This window comes from Morus notabilis, unplaced genomic scaffold, assembly GCF_000414095.1.
Source record: "Morus notabilis unplaced genomic scaffold, ASM41409v2 Scaffold609, whole genome shotgun sequence".
NCBI lineage: Eukaryota > Viridiplantae > Streptophyta > Magnoliopsida > Rosales > Moraceae > Morus > Morus notabilis.
The window spans coordinates 147,092-166,073 of NW_010357993.1; the positions used below are offsets into that span (position 1 = coordinate 147,092).

At 31.4% G+C, this 18,982-nt stretch overlaps 2 protein-coding genes and 1 non-coding gene across 4 annotated transcripts; 1 reads left to right on the plus strand and 2 right to left on the minus strand.

Annotated features, from left to right (window-relative positions):
- Nucleotides 1-3,163: 3,163 nt before the first annotated feature.
- On the plus strand, nucleotides 3,164-9,064 carry LOC21394927 (BAG family molecular chaperone regulator 4). Its single transcript, XM_010091217.2, has 4 exons — nucleotides 3,164-3,645; nucleotides 4,263-4,519; nucleotides 4,629-4,775; nucleotides 8,641-9,064. Exons 1-4 carry the CDS (start codon nucleotides 3,444-3,446, stop codon nucleotides 8,839-8,841), a joined length of 807 nt encoding a protein of 268 aa, XP_010089519.2. The 5' UTR covers nucleotides 3,164-3,443; the 3' UTR covers nucleotides 8,842-9,064.
- Nucleotides 9,065-11,332: 2,268 nt separating this feature from the next.
- LOC21394928 (SAGA-associated factor 11 homolog) lies at nucleotides 11,333-13,274 on the minus strand. Of its 2 annotated transcripts, none has more exons than XM_024177323.1 (4): nucleotides 13,158-13,274; nucleotides 12,860-12,951; nucleotides 11,897-12,208; nucleotides 11,333-11,728 (listed from the first exon to the last, which is right to left on the minus strand). In XM_024177323.1, the coding sequence occupies exons 2-4, from the start codon at nucleotides 12,893-12,895 to the stop codon at nucleotides 11,546-11,548; spliced, it is 531 nt and encodes a 176-aa protein (XP_024033091.1). In that variant the 5' UTR covers nucleotides 12,896-12,951; nucleotides 13,158-13,274; the 3' UTR covers nucleotides 11,333-11,545. The 2 variants fall into 2 exon arrangements, with proteins under 2 accessions (XP_024033091.1, XP_010089520.2); XM_010091218.2 differs by having other exon boundaries at nucleotides 11,897-12,223.
- Nucleotides 13,275-13,486: 212 nt separating this feature from the next.
- On the minus strand, nucleotides 13,487-13,558 carry TRNAE-UUC. The gene has a single exon. It is a non-coding gene; the product is annotated as a tRNA-Glu (tRNA).
- Nucleotides 13,559-18,982: the final 5,424 nt, after the last annotated feature.

Genomic DNA, 18,982 nt, shown 5'->3' on the forward strand with positions numbered 1-18,982 from the left:
TGTTCCTGCAATATTGTTTGAATTCTTGGAGCCGAGCTCCAGAACTAGATATGAAGGATAATGATTCTCTAATATTTGTAAGATTAGCAGAGATATGTTCAATTCCTGCCTGAACTACTAAATTAATTATGTGACATGCACACCGTTGATGAAAAATTTCCCCGCCAAATGCCGGTTTCAAACTACGTTCAAACAGATTAATTGCAGCTATATTAGCTGACGCATTATCAAAAGTAATTGTTAAAACTTTATCTTCTATCCCATAAAACCCAAAAATTTACATTATTGTACTAAAAATAGCTGTTGCGTTATGAGGATATGGACATAAACGAAAACCAATTATTCTTTTTTGTAAAACCCAATCGTCATCAACGTAGTGCGCTGTGACACATAAATATCCAGTTTTATTACACCCCTCCCACAGATCAGAAGTGCAAGACAAAGTAGCATTAAATGTCCTAAAATTATCAACAAAAAATTGTCTCATTGCATAAAAAACTTTCATGCAATCAGAACGAGTTGTGTTTCTACTTACCCGTTTAAATTGTGGGCAAAAGGCTGTTTGGATGAATTCTTCGAAGGAGGCATCATCTGCAAAAGAAAGAGGCAATTCGGCACTAGCTAAAAATTTAGCTAGTGCCTCACGAGCACGTTGTGCATCGTATGTAAAATTTTGTAACCCATGTGATGTGAGTGATAGTGTTTGTTGGCGGGAGTCCACACTCCCACCTTGGTGCAGCGGTAGACATATTTTCCAATGTCTATCCAGATGACCAGTACCCCCACCCTTTTTATTAGAAAAGTGCTTTTTACAATATTTACATACCGCACGAATGTCCATCTCACCTGTTTTTGGATTTGGTCGGGGCTCCTCGGTGAAATGCTGCCATGCCGGAGAAGTTCGCGGTCTTTTTCCTCTGCTGTGTTCTCCAACTTCCTCGTTGTATACTGAAGCATTATCCACCAGAGCATTTTCTGGTTCAGTAGGGGTGGGTAGGGCCGGCAATATGGGTCACGACACGACGACACGACTCGAAAACGACACGAATTTTACGGGTTAGGGTTGAGAAAAAATGGGTTCGGGTCAGAATCGGGTCGACCTGAAATTGACACGAAAAATACGGGTCAATTTTGGGTTGGACCCGCCTAACCCGAACACGACACAAAACTCGTAAAAAACTAAAAAATACATATATTTTTCATTTCATATTTTAAATTTTATTATGAACTTGTGATATCATGATAGTTATACTCAAAATCTTATACTATTATTTGTTTAATTTCAATGGATGTTATTGTAATTTAGTATGTTATGAATTTTAAGTTATTTCTAATATGTAAAAAACTAAATAAAAGTATACAATTTTCGTGTCAATTTCGGGTGGGGTTGGAAGGCATCATTTCTTCCTCAAAAAATGTCTCCTCATCAAGCTCAGGAAGAGCAGTGAAATCAGGGAAGTTTGGTGAGGCCATTTTCTGAAAATTGATAGAACTTGATTGAACTTTGTAAATGAAAGAGCTAGAAAATGAATGAACGCGAGAAAAAAACTTAGAATCAAAATCAAAGAGACAAGTTGAGAGATAGAATGAGAGTGAGATGAGAAGATGAGAGTGAATTGTTGTGTGGGATTTACGGTGGAATTAAGGGGTATTTAAAGGGGATTTTTGGGTTGAAATTCGGTTTATTTCCATTGGGCCCGCGAAGGGCCCACTGGACCAAATGAAATGGGCTTCTTTGTGGGCCGTTTCGCGGGCTTGGGCCGGGCCGAATCAAGGCTTGGGCCGGGCCGAATAAGGGCCATGCCGCTGGCCTCCACGTGCTTGGGCCGTGGGCTGAGAAGTTAAGGCCCAGTCTTAATCTATTACACGTGCCGTGCCGGCACGGCCCATAACAATAACGAACCGGGCCGTGTCGAATTAGGTACTATTACGGGCTAGGCCGGGCCGTCCATGGACGGCCCGGCCCATTTGACACCTCTATGTACAAGAAGTGTGTGAGGTTACATCATCTCCACAGCAGTTTTACGAGTTTTTAGAAATATTAGTTTCTGATTTTATTTTATTTTATTTTATTGCTAGAGTCAGCAAATTTAGAAGCAAAGAAAAAGGAATGGCAGTCTTGTAAATAATGTAAAAGAAATAACTTGTTATTAAATTAGTTTGTTTAAGAAAATAAGAATGACACCCGTTAAAAAATTATACTAGCATCAGTAATAGAGCATGAAATAGAGTTCTCTATTTTGCATTCTTTATTTCCAGTTGTAATTGAAAGCTTCTCTTTGCATTAAAGATATTTTGCTATAATTAATGGCCGTCCTTAACTTTTAGTGATTGGTCATTTCCGACAAGTACATACACTTTTTTATTTCTTTTAATAATCAACAAGTATATAGATCTTTCAAGCAGTTAATTTTTCTATAAATTTCTTAACAAAGAAGGAAATGTCACCGTTGTAATCCTGTAACTAAATGTTAAATAGTAACCTAAAGCAGATTATAAAATCATCCCAAAAAAAAAGGTTATAAAATCAAATGACACAACTGTACACTACTTTTTTATTTGAGAATTTTTTACAGTACTTTATACAATATTAAATATTTTCTAAAATTGGTACAGACTAAGTAAATTAAATGTTTGCTTTAATAATAATTCTTTCGAAAGGGAAAGATTATCATTTGCCGAGTTATTGCATCCTATATTACCTTCACTGCCATATAATTTTGATCAAACTAATTGACCAAACTCGTGATAGGTTTTTTTTTTTTTTTTATTATTATTTTTGAGAGAGAGAGGGAATGATGGTACTAGTTAAAAAGGATCCTATGTTTTTACTAACATTATAATGTTATGTGTACTTATCAAAAAATAAAAATGAAAAGACATTTTGCTACAAATTACAACAGCAATTAAAAATTGAAAATTCTATGGTGAAATACAACATATCAGATGATCTTCAAATTTTGTACATGTTTTTTAATCTGGCATGATTATAACATGATCTCAAACATTGCAATCGTGTCTTAATAAGTTTTTTTTTTTTTTTCCATATCTTATCATAAAATACTTCTGTATACTATTTGTAATCCCAAACTAAAAAATTCACATTATTTCCCCAACTAACGTTATTTGAGGAGAGAACCTCATAAGTGGCTTTGAAGTCTCTTTATCTCTAAGAAAACTCACCATCTGTATTTCACAGTCGTAACAGACCAACCGCTAAGCACTAAAGCGATCTGTTGACAAGTCCATGTCCTCAAGTGTCTTTTGGTTGATGAGTCTGACTCAAGAAGCCCTCTCTCTCTCTCTCTCTCTCTCTCTCTCTCTCTCTCTCTCTCTCTCTCTCCTCTAATTCGCAAGTCCCAACCAACCCCAATTAGCCTTTCCTTGCATTCTCCTCATTCTACTTCTTTTGTGACTATTACTCTCAGGTTGCTTGATCCAGAATGAAAAAATTATATTCAACTTCAAAAGGTAACACTGTGAGCAACATCTTTAATAGGGTCATAGATTGGGAGCTCAGGCCCGGCGGTATGCTTGTTCAAAAGAGAGATGTTGGCGATGCCTCTTCTGGGCCTATGATCAAGATCAAGGTTTCTCATGGTTCTTATCACCATGACATCACTGTCCCTGCTCATTACACTTTCGGTAAATAATATAATAACTATATATCATCTAATTCATCACCTTTCTTTTCATAGTTGGCTCTAATTTACTACTGGGCATTGCCTTATCTAGTATAGTGTATAGTGTTTGTACTTTACTCTTTTTTTTTTTTTTTTTTTTTTTTTTTTTTTTTTAATTTTTTTTTCGCTTTTGCACTTTTGGGTTTTGTTCCTTGATGGAAAATTCTAATTGGGTCAGGCCATTTAGCAAAATTCAAGTAAGTTTGGTCATTTTAATCTCGCAAATTATTAAACGTTAGATTGAGGCGTAGCTTAACAGTAAATTCACACCTGTCTTTATCTTGAATTGTAGAGTACAAACCGCCCAGCACTAAGTTCCAAATTATGGTAGAAGTAATTACTGATTTCATAAAAGGTCCATGTAGAGGCGTTTCAGCATTAATGAACTATGCACCATGTGTGTGTATTGATAGATTGAGTCTTGCTTGCCATAGTTATCTATGTTCCCTTCTTCCTATTACATGACCTTTTTTACAAGAAGTCAAGCAATATTTGGTTTCAAGAATTCTTGTTGTTGGTATTTGGACTAAATTATCACTTCACAATCTGAAATCAATGCTCAATTTTGTTGTATAAAAGGGGATCTGAAAAGGGTTCTGGCCCATGAGACCGGTTTGCAGCCTAAAGAGCAAAGGTTGTTGTTTAGAGGGAAAGAAAAAGAAGACATGGATTGTTTGGACATGGTTGGTGTGAAAGATAAGTCCAAGATTATTTTACTAGAAGACCCGGCTAGCAAAGAGAAGAAGCTTGAGGAGATGAAGAAAAATCAAAGCCTATTGAAGGCTTATGAAGCCGTAGCCCAAGTAAGAGCAGAGGTTGACAAGCTCTCTCAAAAGGTTGGAACTTTACTTTCCACTATTACCAATAATCCTCTCACTTGTGACATCCCAAACAGTACATAATAATAAATGGTCTAATGTATTAGTGTTAAAATGTGATATTTAGGTTGTCACTCTGGAGACAATGATGCGCAGTGGCACTAGATTTGCAGACAAGGAGTTTGTCGTCTTGACCGAGTTGCTCATGATGCAGCTGCTCAAATTGGACACAATTGAGGCTGAAGGAGAAGCCAGAGCGCAGAGGCGGATCGAGGTCGGTGACAATTGAACTTCTCCTAAGTTGTTACTTTTGGTCTATTTTCCTCAAAACATTTTTTCATGAGAGTTTTGAACATGACACTTGTGATCTTGAAGATAATTAGTACTGGTTTATGAGTAGACTATTCAGGATAGGCTCTTAGAAAGAATAGTATTCAATATTTTAAGGCCTTCACATAGTAATTGGTGAGCAAAAACTGAAAACTGTTTAGTATTTACTCATAATGACTAAAGATCTGATTTATATTTTGGATCCCGAACAGGATGAACCAGGGAGATAAGTTTTCTAGGAAACGTAATGCAAGTACACTTAGAATTTAGATAGATCCTTTGACTAACTTTGGTGTCGTTTTTTTCTCTTTTTTTTTTTTTCCCACTACGAGGAAAAAGGTGAGAAGAATATGGATCCTTTTTATGGCCAAACACGTAGCCTAGAGGGACCATATATGATATATTCATTTTAAATGTGCATAACTGAGTGGTTAAACAATGGGTATCCAATGACTGAAGCAGTACAAGAACAATCAATCTGCCATGGTACAAAACAAGTTAAGGCAACTTTCAAATTTCATTAAAGGATATTTGTCGGGGTGATGAGCTGTAAAATTGTATGTACTACCATGAGCTTTCACTCCGTAAAATTTTATGGTAAGGTATGAAAATTTCAGTGAATTATACCAAATTAAATAAATATAAAATTGTTGGATAAATAAACATTTACACCCACACAGTTGAAAAATAAATTGAAATAAAAATAACAGAAAAATAGATAAAATAAAGATTTAAGTAGTTCAAAAAAATTTCATATGTCCTCGAAATAGGGAAAAAAATCACTAACAGTTTCAAAATTACACACTCAATAAATTTTCATACTTTCTCTCTCTACCTAAAATCCGTTACACCATTGTCTCTCTCTCTCTCTCTCTCTCTCTCTCTCTCTCTCTCTCTCTCTCTCTCTCTCTCTCTTGTCTTTACACTTTTCTCTAAGCACACAAAGTCTTACACAAAACACTTATTTATAGACTCCTAATAACCATTGTCCAAAAACAAAAAACAGTAACTTACCAAAAAACATGAAATAGTAACTTTCTCAAAACCAATTTGAGTTACTTACCTAACAATCTTCACCTTGACTCAAATTCTCTCAACTCACAGATTTGGGTATCCAATCTCAAAATCCGTCATCACACCGACAATGCAAACTTCAACAATAATAAACATGTATCAAGTTCAAACTTTCATCAAACTTGAGACGAGAAACTATCTTTATTTTCTTCAAAGTATCTCCACTGCTATAAGTCTTCACCATATTGTCTTTATCATCTTCAACTGTTATCATCTTGTTGCACTTTTTTACTCATGTAACTTCTTTCACAACAAAAGAAGATTTCTTGTGGCTCGGTTTCACCTTCATAGCTCCACCTACAACAGTAGTCCCGATCAATTTATACAAATTTTTCACTTTTTCACCCTTCATGGCTACTAAATCACCTCTCTTGACTTGCATAACACCACCCTTCACATAGTACTCACAACCCAAAGTGTCAAAAGCTCCCAAAAAATCAAACTTCTCCTTAGTTGAGGAACATGCCGAGCATTTCTCAATGTCCTCACAACTCTATCAAACATCTCCACCTTAACCGTACATATTCTAGCAGCTTTAGCACTAGAATCATTAGCCATCAATAAAATACCGGCATCACAAGGCTTATAGAAATCAAACGACTCTTTTTGTGAGCACATATGAAACTGGCATCTAGAATCTAAAATCTAAGAGTTAGAAATATTTTCATCACCAGTAACAGAATAAACATCATCTCCACTGTCATACATGTCGCCAACAACATTTGCATAATCTGAAGTCTCTTGGGTTTCTTGCTTTCTTTTTTTTCAAGCTGTTTCGTCAATTCTTCACAATTTCTCCTAATATGCCCCTTTTTATGATAATAGAAACACTCAATATTCTTTCATGGATGGGATTAAGAATGATCATCTCTCTTATTATAATATCTCCCTTGTGACTTACTCCTACCCCTATTTGAATCTAACTATATGACTAAAACTTGTTCATTATGAGACTTAACCCTAGGCTTTTTCATATTTACAGTCTCTAACAGAGCTGTCAACACCTCATCCACAGTCAACGTTGTGTTTCCAACTAAAAGTGTATTCACCAGAGTCTCATATGATTTGGTTAGGGAGGCCAACAAAATTACCACTTGCTCATCAATGTTGACCTTTACACTTAACAATTGAGTTATGCACTTATTAAAATTATTTATTTGATCCCTAACATGAGTTTCCTCATTCTTCTTCAACTCATACAATTGCTTCTTCAAATATAATCTATTTGGTAGGGATTACGACATATAAACTTTTTTAATTTTTTCCATAACTCAGAAGAAGATGTTTCATTCATAACAATATATTTCAATTCATGAGCCAAACTTAAACAAATAGTGCTTACCGCCTTCGCTTCTAATTCTTTCCAATCTTCATCTTTCATATTTTCTAGCTTCTTTCCTTGCAACGCTTTCAGTAATCACTACTGAATCAAAACATCTTTCACCATACTCTGTCAAATGTTGAAATTACTTTTTCCAACAAACCGCTCAATCTGCTCAAACTTTATCCCGTACATTATCTTGACTTTTTTTTAATCTTCACCATAGCTCTGATATCAGTTGTTGAGGAAAAAACACACCCCTACACCCACGCAGAAGAAAAATAAATTGAAATAAAAATAACAGAAAAATAGAGAAGACAAAGATTTAGGTAGTTCGAAAAAATTTCCTATGTCCACAGAAGAAGGAGAAAAATTTACTAACACATTCAAGAGACTTTCTCACTTTCTCTCTCTATCTAAAACCCTTTACAACATTGCCTATCTCTCTCCTCATTTCTCTCTCTCTCTCTCTCTCTCTCTCTCTCTCTCACTTTACACAAACCACTTATTTAGGTAACATTTGGTTCATGAATTTAGAATCATTATTCTGATTTTTGAAATTTAATTTTTTTATGAGAGAAAAATACTATAGAGAACCATGAACCATGATTCGGAACCAAAGACATATACATGAAACAAATATCCCCTTATAGACTCCTAATAATCTTTACTCAAAAACAGAAAACAATAACTTATTAAAAAACACGAAATGGTAATTTTTTCAAAACCAATTTAAGTCACTTGCCTAACAAAATTTTGTAAGAATTTGACGAAGATTCGATTGTTACAAATTATGTTCGTGTTTAGAAATGTTTCTTGAAATGATTTTCACGTTTTTCAAAGAGAAAAAAATAAAAATGAGCACAAAATATCTTTTGGAGGAAGACTGAACAAAAAATAGAAATGAAAACGCTTTTTTGATTACGCGTAAAATGGGGGCCTTTTTTTAAACAATTTTTCTTATTTTTATTTTCTCCTCCCTCTTTTTTTCAACAGAATGTATTATTTAATATATTATTGATTTGGGATTTGAGATTTATATTATTTTCTCATCTCTCTTATTTTCATAAATGATTTTGGGATTTTATTAATTATTTAATAAATTATTTAAAATACTATTAAATGTTTTTAAAAATGTATAACTAAACGGAATTTTAATTTTTTCTTATATTGAAAATAATCTCTCAATAAAATTATTAAACGCATTTTTAAAAATAATTTTTATTTTAAATTAAAAATGTTTCATTTCTATTTTTATAAAAAAAAAAAATAGAATTATGTAAGATCGGGTTCTAAATAAGTCTTATATGTTTTTCTTTTCTTTATCAAATTAAATGACATGCAGTGGATGTAACTTTTTGTCATTTCAAAGTATGTACTGAAATGAGGACACAACGTTAATTTTCCATCACAGGTGCGTCGTGTCCAAAGCTTTGTCGACACGCTTGACAACCTAAAGGCAAGAAATTCCAATCCCTTCAGCAACAGTAACAATTCAGTGTCAGTTACGACAAAATGGGAGACTTTTGAGTCTGGTCTTGGAAGCTTGTGTTCCCCAACAGTACCATTGCAAACTTCTACTAAAATAACTCAGGAATGGGAGCTCTTTGACTAAGCAGAAAATAATATTCCATCCAAGAAGGGTTTGTATAAAGTTGTACCTATATTGGCTGTTAATTTAATTCTATAAAAGCTTTTTGAGAAGCTGGTTTTGGAGAAGCTAGTTTTGGAGAAGCAGAGAAAAAATATGCTTTTTAAACAGTTTTGGTGTTTGTAAATATGATTTGTATATATGCGTTTAATATTGCATTATTGAGATTATGCTTGATTCTTGCTCCTTACTAGCCCTAGTAGTAATACAAAGAGAAGTGTGCTTTTATAGAAAGGGGATTAGAGAAATAATTTCAACGCAGCACTAATGAATTATTAAATTAAAGGATAATAAAATAATGGTACAAATGTTTCTCATTTCTTAACTATTGTTCACCAGTATGTTGTCGTCTTTTTTTTTTTTTTTTTTCACTTTCCTCTTATTTTGTTTTTCTTTTCTTGTCATTTAAGTTCAGCCGTTCATGTCATTTTCTTTATTGCTGTTTCCTTTTTTTTAATAGTTTTCTTAATTATTAATTTTCCTATCGTTTTTTTAATAGTTTCCTTAATTATTAATTTTCCTATCGTTTAACTATCTTATTGTCGTTTATTAGTTTTTTTTTGTTGTTTTATTCTCTCTTATCACTTGAAAATTATAAGAGGATTTCTAATGAAGCTTTCTAAATTTTAGTTAAATTCTAATTAAAATGACTAAAAAGTTATTTTAGTTAACAACTTTTTAATAAGTCACTCCAACTATACTCTCTATTTTAGTTAAACATATATTATTTGAATATTTTCTTGAGTTTAAAATATAAATAACTTTTTTTTTTAACTTTTACCTTATGTCAAAACTAAGTATAAAATAATATAAAGAATAACTAGCTAGCTATATTTAACTAGTGGAAAATGCTTTAGCTAATAGTTGGAGTGAAAAAAAGTTTTTTTTAAAAAATAAAAGCTAAATCATTAGCTATTTTAACTAAAGACATGCAATGACTAGTATGGTTGTAGTTGCTCTAAAAGCATCTCCAAAGGAGTTTTCTAAATTTTAGCTAAATTTTAACTAAAATAGCTAAAAAACTATTTTAGTTAGCAATTTTTTAGTGAGTCACTTTAATTATACTCTCTATTTTAGTTAAATATAAATTATTTTAATATTTTTTTGAGTTTAAAATATAAATAACTTTTTTAAAACTTTTACTTTATGTGAAAGTAAAGAATAAAATAATAATACAAATAACAAATAACTAATCACTTCTTACTAGCTATATTTAGTTAGTGAAAAATACTTTAGTCAAAATAGTTAACTATTTAGTTAATAGTTGAAGTGGAAAAGAATTAAAAAAAAACTAAATTATTAATTATAATGGCTAAAAATATAAAATAACTATAGTTTGAGTTGTTATATTGTAAGATTTCACTAACAGCCACATACTAGCGGTGGTGTGCGTTTGTTTTTTTTTTTTTTTTTCTTCCGGTGCAACTACACTGGATTAATTCACTCTTGATAGATTTATTTCTTTCTCTAGAATATCGTTCTCCAATAAATTATTACCTTAGGTCCCCGAATAACAGGCATCCGTTGTACTCCAGTTGGTTAGGATATTCGGCTCTCACCCGAAAGACAACCGGGTTAAGTCCGGGCAACGGAATTATTTTTATTCCCAATACATTTATGCACTTCAATTCCTGAGCTTTCTAGACCAGCATATAATTCCCAAAAAATTATCTTACATCTTATGAGCCTAAAATCTAGTCCACTAATTTTCTGCCTTTATCTTTTCGGAAAAAAGTAACAATTGACAAATCCCATAGCAAGGATATCAGTAATCGAGTTAGGAAAATAAAACAGCTACGAAAAATACACCAATCGTACATCTCCCCCTTGATCAGTTTCTATTCCCTATATTTATGCTAGTAGTTTGTAGACAAACAACAGAGCAAGAGGTTTCCTAGTTGTAACTAGTAATAGCCTACTAAACCATTAAGGGCATGTTTACTTGGTACGAAAAGGAAAGAGAGTGAGGAGAGAATCATTAATATGTGATTATTTACAAAATTAATAATAAAGATTTAACGAAGCCCAGATAATAAAATGAATGCCAATCTTTGTACCTTGTCTAGTATTAATTCCTTAAAAAAGAGAATACATGATAAATTTACTTATCTATTCTTAATGAATTACTATATAATCATTGGACTATCAAATTGTGTAAAATGACATTTTAATAATTACATTCATAATAATATTGCTATTCTTAATTTTAGTAAACATAAGAAAAGAAATGAGATTATTTCTTATTACACTATTTAATAGTTGAGTGAACATTTAAAAAGGCAAGAATGACCCTTTTCCTATTGCTACTTTTCTTTCTAACTATATTACACCAGTTTTTTCTTCTCTTTTACTATTGCTACCACATTAAAATAACACAGAAGCTTAGAACGCGCAGATCGAAGCTCACAAGATTTAACACTTCATTGTGATAATTAGGGATTCGCTCAGCAAAACATGTTTATAAGATTCATAATTTCATTCAAGATGCTGGCAAGAATATCCTGTAGGAGTCATCGTTTTCATGGTTAAATCTGATAGAATATCCCTATTCAGATCAGATGATGCTCGTATGGCCCAAAGCAACAAAAGCACCCCAAGAGTTAAATCTCTCGCAAATAAAAGGAGAGCTATGTAACTTTGTGTTCTGCTGCCAGTGATCTAATTTGTTTCAAGGGTCTTCAAATGCGCCATTTGAGTACTCCTCGCCTGCAACACTGGATGTTCCATTCGACAAGCGGTTTGAGCTAGTTGAATTCGAATAGGGGGAGTATGCGGAAGCAGGGCTCCCTCGCGAATTCCGGTTTTGTGCAGCAGTACTGCTTCTTGTCACCTTCAGACGAGCCTTCCTACCCTGCAGTGAAAAACAGTTGTCAAGAGAATTCAAGCAAACTGAATTAAAGACAGTGCTCAAAGTTCCAAATCCAGGTCTGAACTTTTGACAAATGTTGCACGACAAGAGAATTCAAACGTGGTGTTATCTATCATACAAACATAAAAAAATAAAAAATAAAAGGATCACCTTTCCCATGCACTTTTCCAAATGAGGAGCAAATTTTCCAGCCATGACAGATCGGCCGCAATTCATGCACTCAAATATTTCACTGGCTACAGAAGGATGATTTTGTCCAAAAATGTCGACAATGTACTTGCCATTTGCTTCACTGCTATTACTAGGATCAGCGACCCTTAGCCGTGCTTGGGCCGATAGCCTCATTTCTTCTTCCTCTTCTTCTAAGTTACGGTCAAGGCCCAACCTTGCTATCCGATGACATTCGGATGCAACATCAACAATAATGGAGTCAAGAAGATCCCCGAAAAAATGAGACGAAAGCTGCAATGACAACCCCTTGGAAGCAATTAGGACAAATATTGTGTCAACAAAGTTATGCCAAAATGAAAGCATTTTCTCATCAAGTACACAAACGGGGAAAAATAAAACTGAACTGTCTATTCTTTTAGATTAGGTTCATATGCATTAGATCCATTCTTCAAAGAAAGCAGAATTATCAGGATGATTAACAAATTCATAATTTTGTCTCTTTCATCTATTTGCTAAAAAAGGATTAACCCAGATAATGCTATTTTTAATCATGAATATTCTCTCATCATCCAAAACAATGGTTGTCATTACTAAAGCCCCATGTGTAAGAGTGATTCCAAGTTCTCAAACACATAGTTGTGTGATTCCAAAGCTTCAGAAATTTTTTCATCAAACTATAACACAATGTAATTAACAAATTTATACTCCCCGTCATTAAGGATTGAGCAATCACAGGCAAAAGCCAAAAGTAACAATACAATAGATGAATTATTGAAAAAAAAACACAGATAATTGTAAAAAAAAAAAAAAAAAAAGTAATTGCTGAAAAGCGAGCCCCATAAAAAAGTTTTGTTTTTTTTTTTTCGAAAACAAACAGAACAAAGAACTTCAAACAAAAACAAAAAAAAAAAAAAGAAGTAGACGTTAAATGTAAATGAATACCTGAGCGTGAGGAGACAAATTATCCTCATTAGACATCGAATAAGAGTCTTAGAGAAGCGAATTTAATCCCAAGAGTGAACTTGTAAATTATCCTGAAAACAGATTATTAATCACTAAACAAACAAGATTTCTCATGCGATGACCGAAATATAATCTCAAACGAATCGTATTTTTAACACAGTACAAATTGAATACAATATTCAACATCTTTAATTTCATAGGAACTTTCTAGATCCATAGCGATTGTGAATTTTGCAAGTGTAACAGTAAGAGAGAGAGAGAGAGATTGAAAACTCACCGGAGTTTTGGAGAATAAAGCACGCAAAAAAAAAAAGGAAAAAAAATCTGCAAACAAATAGAGAAAGGGAGTGGGAGAGTGAGAGGGGGTTTTGCTTTGCTCGCAATCGGTTCTCAGTCTACGGGGAGGGAAGAGATGAATGGGAGCAGATTCGCTGCTTTGCGCCTATTTCTGTTTACTCTTTTTCTAATAATAATACGCCACGTGTTAGTCGAAGTGTTGACAGGAAGCTGTCCAATGAGTAATGATGCGCTGCCTGTTATCTTTGTTCCAATCATAATTTGCCATTTGTACTTTTAGTTGGCAGGTCAAAAACATGATAAGATATGTTCCGTTGCCGGGAATCGAACCCGGGTCTCCTGGGTGAAAGCCAGATATCCTAACCGCTGGACGACAACGGATGTTCGGTGTGTTGTTTCAGAAAATTATATTAGATACAATAAATTTCAACATTCATTTTTCTTCTGTGTAGGGTGTAGGTGGTCTCTTTCCCCACTCCTTTTTTTTTCACGTTCTCTCTTCTTTTTTTTTTTTTACACTAAAATTTATTTATTTATTCATTTTAATATTATTTTACTTTTTTATTTTATTTTTGTCCTTTTTTATTTTAGTTTCTTTTGTCAAAAAAATTATTTATTTTTTATTTTAATCCTTTTTTACCTTATTTTTTTATTTTTCTTCTTAAAAATTTATTTTTTCCGTTTTAGTTTCTTTTGCCATAAAACTTATTTATTTTTCATTTTGGTCCTTTTCTTACCCTTTTTTTTTATTTTTGTCCTAAAGTTTTTTTTTCGTTTTGGTTTCCTTTGTCTTAGAACATATTTATTTCTTCGTTTTAGACTTTAGTCCTTTTTTTTACTTTTCTTTGTCTTGAAATTTTATTTTAGGTCCTTTTGTCTTAAAATTTATTTATTTCTTTATTTTGGTCCTTCTTTAACCTATTTTTTCACCCTAAAACTTTATTTTTTTCATTTTGATCCCTTTTGTCCTAAAGCTTATTCATTTTTTCACTTTAGTCTTTTTCTAACCTTTTTTTAAATTTTTGTCCTGAAATTTATTTTTTTCCGTTTTGGTTTCTTTCGCCTTAAAATTTATTTATTTATTTTTGTTTTTTTGACCCTTTTTTTATTTTTTGACTTAAAACTTTATTTTTTTCATTGTTGTCCCTTTTGCCTTAAAACTTATTTGTTTCTTCATTTTAGTCATTTTTTACTTTTTTACTTTTTTTTTTTGCATCTTGCCCCGAAAATTTTATTTTTCTTTCCATTTTTGTTCTTTTCTAAAATTTTATATTTAGATTTTATATGCTTTTATAATAACACGATAACTAAAACTTAACACATGGATTACTCACCACGTGCTTAGCACATAATGTTTAACTAATATATGTATATATTTATAAAAAAAAAAAAAAATAGTGTAAATAAGAACTCCTTGACAATGATAGGTAAGCACTCCTTGACAATGATAGTATTTATGTGGCATTAAGATAAGAAGTAACACAAATGGTTAAGAAAATTTACGGACAATCATTCAAAAAAAAATTATAAATGAAGATCAATCACCGAGTGTTAATTTATTTTACAAGTGGGCTAATCTTAATTCTTATCCATGTTTAAATTTTATGCAGGAGTAATGTAAATTTTTTTTTTTAGAAAAAATTATACTAACACCCCTTCCCTTTTGTAGTAGTCCTAAATCAATGGAAAACAATTCCAACTGTTGAAATTTGTTGGTCACGTTACAAAAAGTGTACGCAACGCAATGAATTTTAATTTGTTTTATAAATTTTGTTTGTATGCATATGCATCATGCTATATAAAATATTTATCACAAATTACTATTATTCATTTGGTAAATAAAAACTCTAAAAAGAGTAAGCTATCCAATATCTTTCTGGAATTAGTATGCAGGCACCTTGATTGGGAATTTTGCTTCTGCCCCACAGCCCCAATATCGCTTTATAGCAGCATTATAATTTATAACCAATTGCATGCATAATCTTACCTTTCAAAAATTACAAAGAAAAAAATAGTACTACATTTAAATTTTATATTAATAAACAATAAAAAAAATAATCCTACATTTAAAACTTATAATAAACAATCAATTTACCAATGTATAGAAATTAATAACCATTTTATATTTTGTATTTTCATTTTTTAATTTTACTCTCTTTTTTTTTTCTCTCACTCTCTCTAAATCTCCTTTTTTTTCTTTCTCTGTCTATCATTCATGGGTATGCTCTTCTTTGTCTATCATCGTCAGTTGTAAATCTAAGAATTACCATCAAAAAATAATTTTTTATTATATAAAACATTTTTAATTCTGCTCGTAAATCTAAGATTTACCATACAGTAAATCTAGGATTTACCTTTAGAACATAGATTATGTTATTCATAAATTCTGGATTTACAATGTAAGTCAAGAATTTACCATCAAAATAAAATTTTTCTTTCGTAAATCGTGAATTTACACAGTAAATCTAAGATTTATCATCAGAACAGATATTGTTTATTCGTAAATCTTGAATTTAACATATAAATCCATGATTTAATGTCACTGAATTATATTAAATTTACTAATATAAGATAAATATTTTTTAATTTTGCTCGTAAATCTAAGATTAACTGTACAATAAATCCAAGATTTATCATAAGAAAACAAATTGTGTTATTTGTAAATCTTGAATTTACAGTGTAAATCTAGGATTTACTATTAGAACACAATTTATGTTCCTTTGTAAATCCTGGATTTACACAGTAAATCTAGGATTTACTATCAGGACACATATTGTGTCTATTTGTAAATCTCGAATTTACAGTGTAGAAAGCTAGGAGATAGAGAGAGCGTGTAGAGAGAGTGTGGAGAGAGAGCTAGAGTAAATTTTAGGATTTTATTTCTTTTATTAATTAGGAGTATTTTCAGGAATGTTAATTTAGTGTAAATCTGGATTTACACCTCATCCCTATTTATGAACTAATTATAAATTTTGGCCTATTTATTTTTATTGCCCTTTTAATCATGCATATTTCCATCAATCTATCAAATTATATGTATCAAGCATTTTATTGACCCGATAGTAGAACTGTAAGTTTGGATTGGATCAAATGAGACCGGCCTTAGACCCATTATTGTTGGCTTGGGCCGAGGTTTCGAGTCATAAAGCTTATTCAGTCTAAGTCAAAATGCCCTTTTTTAAAAAATCTTTATGAAAATATCTTATAAAATTTTAGGCTGGGCGGGCTAGGCCCAATAGGCAGACCCTCTTCCTTTTAAGACCGGGCCGAACTGGCCTAAAATTTCTATTCAGACCGTTGGGTCGGGTTGGGTAGCCCAAATTTTCATCTCTACTCGAGAAGGATTATTTGTTGTGGCATAGCAAAGAATGTCTATCAAAGAATTTGTCCTATAGGCTATAACTGTTTTCCCTAAAGTCTTTTAAAAAATGCTAGCGTCACTCTTTTTATTATTTTTTTGTCATTTTTTATATTTACTATTTGACACATAGACTCCACTAACATAATATATTATTATTTTAATAAAAAATGATATAATTGAGTCAACGTATTGAACAATAAATATACAAAATGACAGAAATAATAACTCTAATTCTCAATTCTTTTTAGAAGTTTACATGCCCTATCCGCTTGTCCTTTATCCTTCTTTAAACGAAGAATTGTAACAAATAATTTTTTCTTTTTTCTTTTGATAAATTGTCGATTTTATCAATAACAAAATAAAAACAATTGAATGTACCAGCCACTAGGTAGATGTAGATTTACAAATCATTTAAATATAATATTTATTAAATATGAAATTTGTCAACTACTTCAGTTAAAAATATAAGTTTTTCTTTAATAAGTAAATATAAGCGTAACAAAACATTAGTAGTCTGTGGCCCTCTAATCAAATTTACGAAGACAAATGTAAGAAATATTCCTCTTAACTTGCTATTTTAATTTTGCGTTTTTCTTTAAAAATTTACTTTTTCTAAGTTGATATATAGAAAAATAATTTGAAGGCAAAAATTTTTATAATCTTTAACAATTATGCTCTCCATTAGAATTTTCTATAGATTTCCATTTTCTTAAATCACCCTTTCTAAATATGTGCTCTAGAATGACCTCTCTAATGATCAACAAATCATGATATACATAAAAGATAAAATAAATATTACAAGCAATTAAGTTTTAAAAAATTTTAAAAAATAAAATATTATAAAAAGTTTAGACACATGACCTAAATATTTTAAAAATAAAAGAGTCGTTATAGTTATAATAATTCTTAAGGACTTGTAGCATAAAAAATAACAAACCATAATTATGTCACTCTTAAAATATCAAAAAAAATTATTATATTGCAATTCCATCGTAAATATGCAATTTAGTGTAATTTTTACATTCTAAAACAGAAGCTTCCCATTTGATTAAAAAAAAAAATCTTGTCCAACTTCTCCTCCTTCAAAAGCGTCACCATCACGTGCCAAAATCATGAATCGGAATAAGACACCTAATATATGTCCTATAATTATAGGGGACGCGTGTCGTCGGTCCTCTACTTTCCAACTTGTTCTTTGTCTCTATTCCTATTTTGTTTTGTTCTCTTCAATACCGGAGGCTGATATCCAACCAAACGGTATTTGGGATTCTATCTCCAAGCAAATGCTTTACGACCATTATTAACTCCTCTTTAATTTATGACAAGTTCATGAGATGTATAGTCACGTTTAGTTGATGAATTTAAAATTATTTTTAATTTATGTGTATTTTTTATAAAAAAAAATATTATAATAAGTTATGAATTATGATTCGAATTATAAGACGAATCTTTGAGTCAAACACACTCTTAATCGTGCACTTCAAAAAAGCGTTCACGAGTCACGAATTATGATTCGAATTATAGTATAAATCCTTGAACTAAACGCACTCTTAATCGTGCACTTCAAAGAAGCGTTCATTATTCTTTTTGGTCTCAAATAATCTCTTCGTTTTGTATGTGTTTATGCTTCGTAGTTTGCATTTGATGTTCCATTTTTATATCCCTTGATTGTCCGTTCAATCAATTTTTTAACGCCTATTATGTTCAAGTATTTTCAGTATTTTGGTTTCTGTTCATTTGGCAAAGTGGTTATATTTATGTAAATTGGTAACTAATTATTGGAAAGTGGTTATATTTATAACTTGATAGCTAATTATTGGAAGAACAATTAAGAGGAGATAAAAATAGGGATAATGGATCTGGATTCCAATTTACAAAAGGGATAAAGGAGCAAATTGATCAATTCAAAAAATAATTAATTAGTGTCAATTGGCAGAATAATGCTAATAAGTGCATGACTTTAGTAGCATTGATCCTTAGTGCATGTTTTTAAAAATTATATACGATTAAAATCACATTAAAATAAAAAATATATATGAAATATTCATAAATATCTATGGTTTAAAACAAAAACCTATCCATCGATGGTAAGATTCTCCAATAAATATTGGCTGAACACGAATTTGTTATAATTTTATTGAGAAAAATGAAGAGTTGAACTGCTGTTTGGACGTTTATAAGGTAACAATGCATCAAGAAAAAAACCAAAAAAAAAAAAAAAAAAAACCAAGAAAAAAAAAAACTCCATACTTTACATAACTGTTTCGGTTTTGATGGACGGCTGTTTAGATGTTATTAAAAAAAAAGGAGAAAAAAAAAACACCTTTTATGATGATAATGATCATGTAATAAAGAAAAATGTACGTTAAGGATAAGATAGGTTTTTATTCACTTGTATTTATTTCTTTTCACTTGTGTTTATTTCTTTTCCTTTTAGCTTCGTG

Bases quoted from the DNA above. Each gene is read 5' to 3' on its own strand.
- LOC21394928 (XM_010091218.2), bottom strand. From the start codon at position 12,895: ATGTCTAATGAGGATAATTTGTCTCCTCACGCTCAG. The intron at 12,224-12,859 runs GTATTCATTTAC...ATTGCTTCCAAG, and splicing joins ATTTGTCTCCTCACGCTCAG to GGGTTGTCATTGCAGCTTTC. The intron at 11,729-11,896 runs GTGATCCTTTTA...TTTTCACTGCAG, and splicing joins TGGAAAAGTGCATGGGAAAG to GGTAGGAAGGCTCGTCTGAA.
- LOC21394927 (XM_010091217.2), top strand. From the start codon at position 3,444: ATGAAAAAATTATATTCAACTTCAAAAGGTAACACTGTGAGCAACATC. The intron at 3,646-4,262 runs GTAAATAATATA...GTTGTATAAAAG, and splicing joins CCCTGCTCATTACACTTTCG to GGGATCTGAAAAGGGTTCTG. The intron at 4,520-4,628 runs GTTGGAACTTTA...TGTGATATTTAG, and splicing joins TTGACAAGCTCTCTCAAAAG to GTTGTCACTCTGGAGACAAT.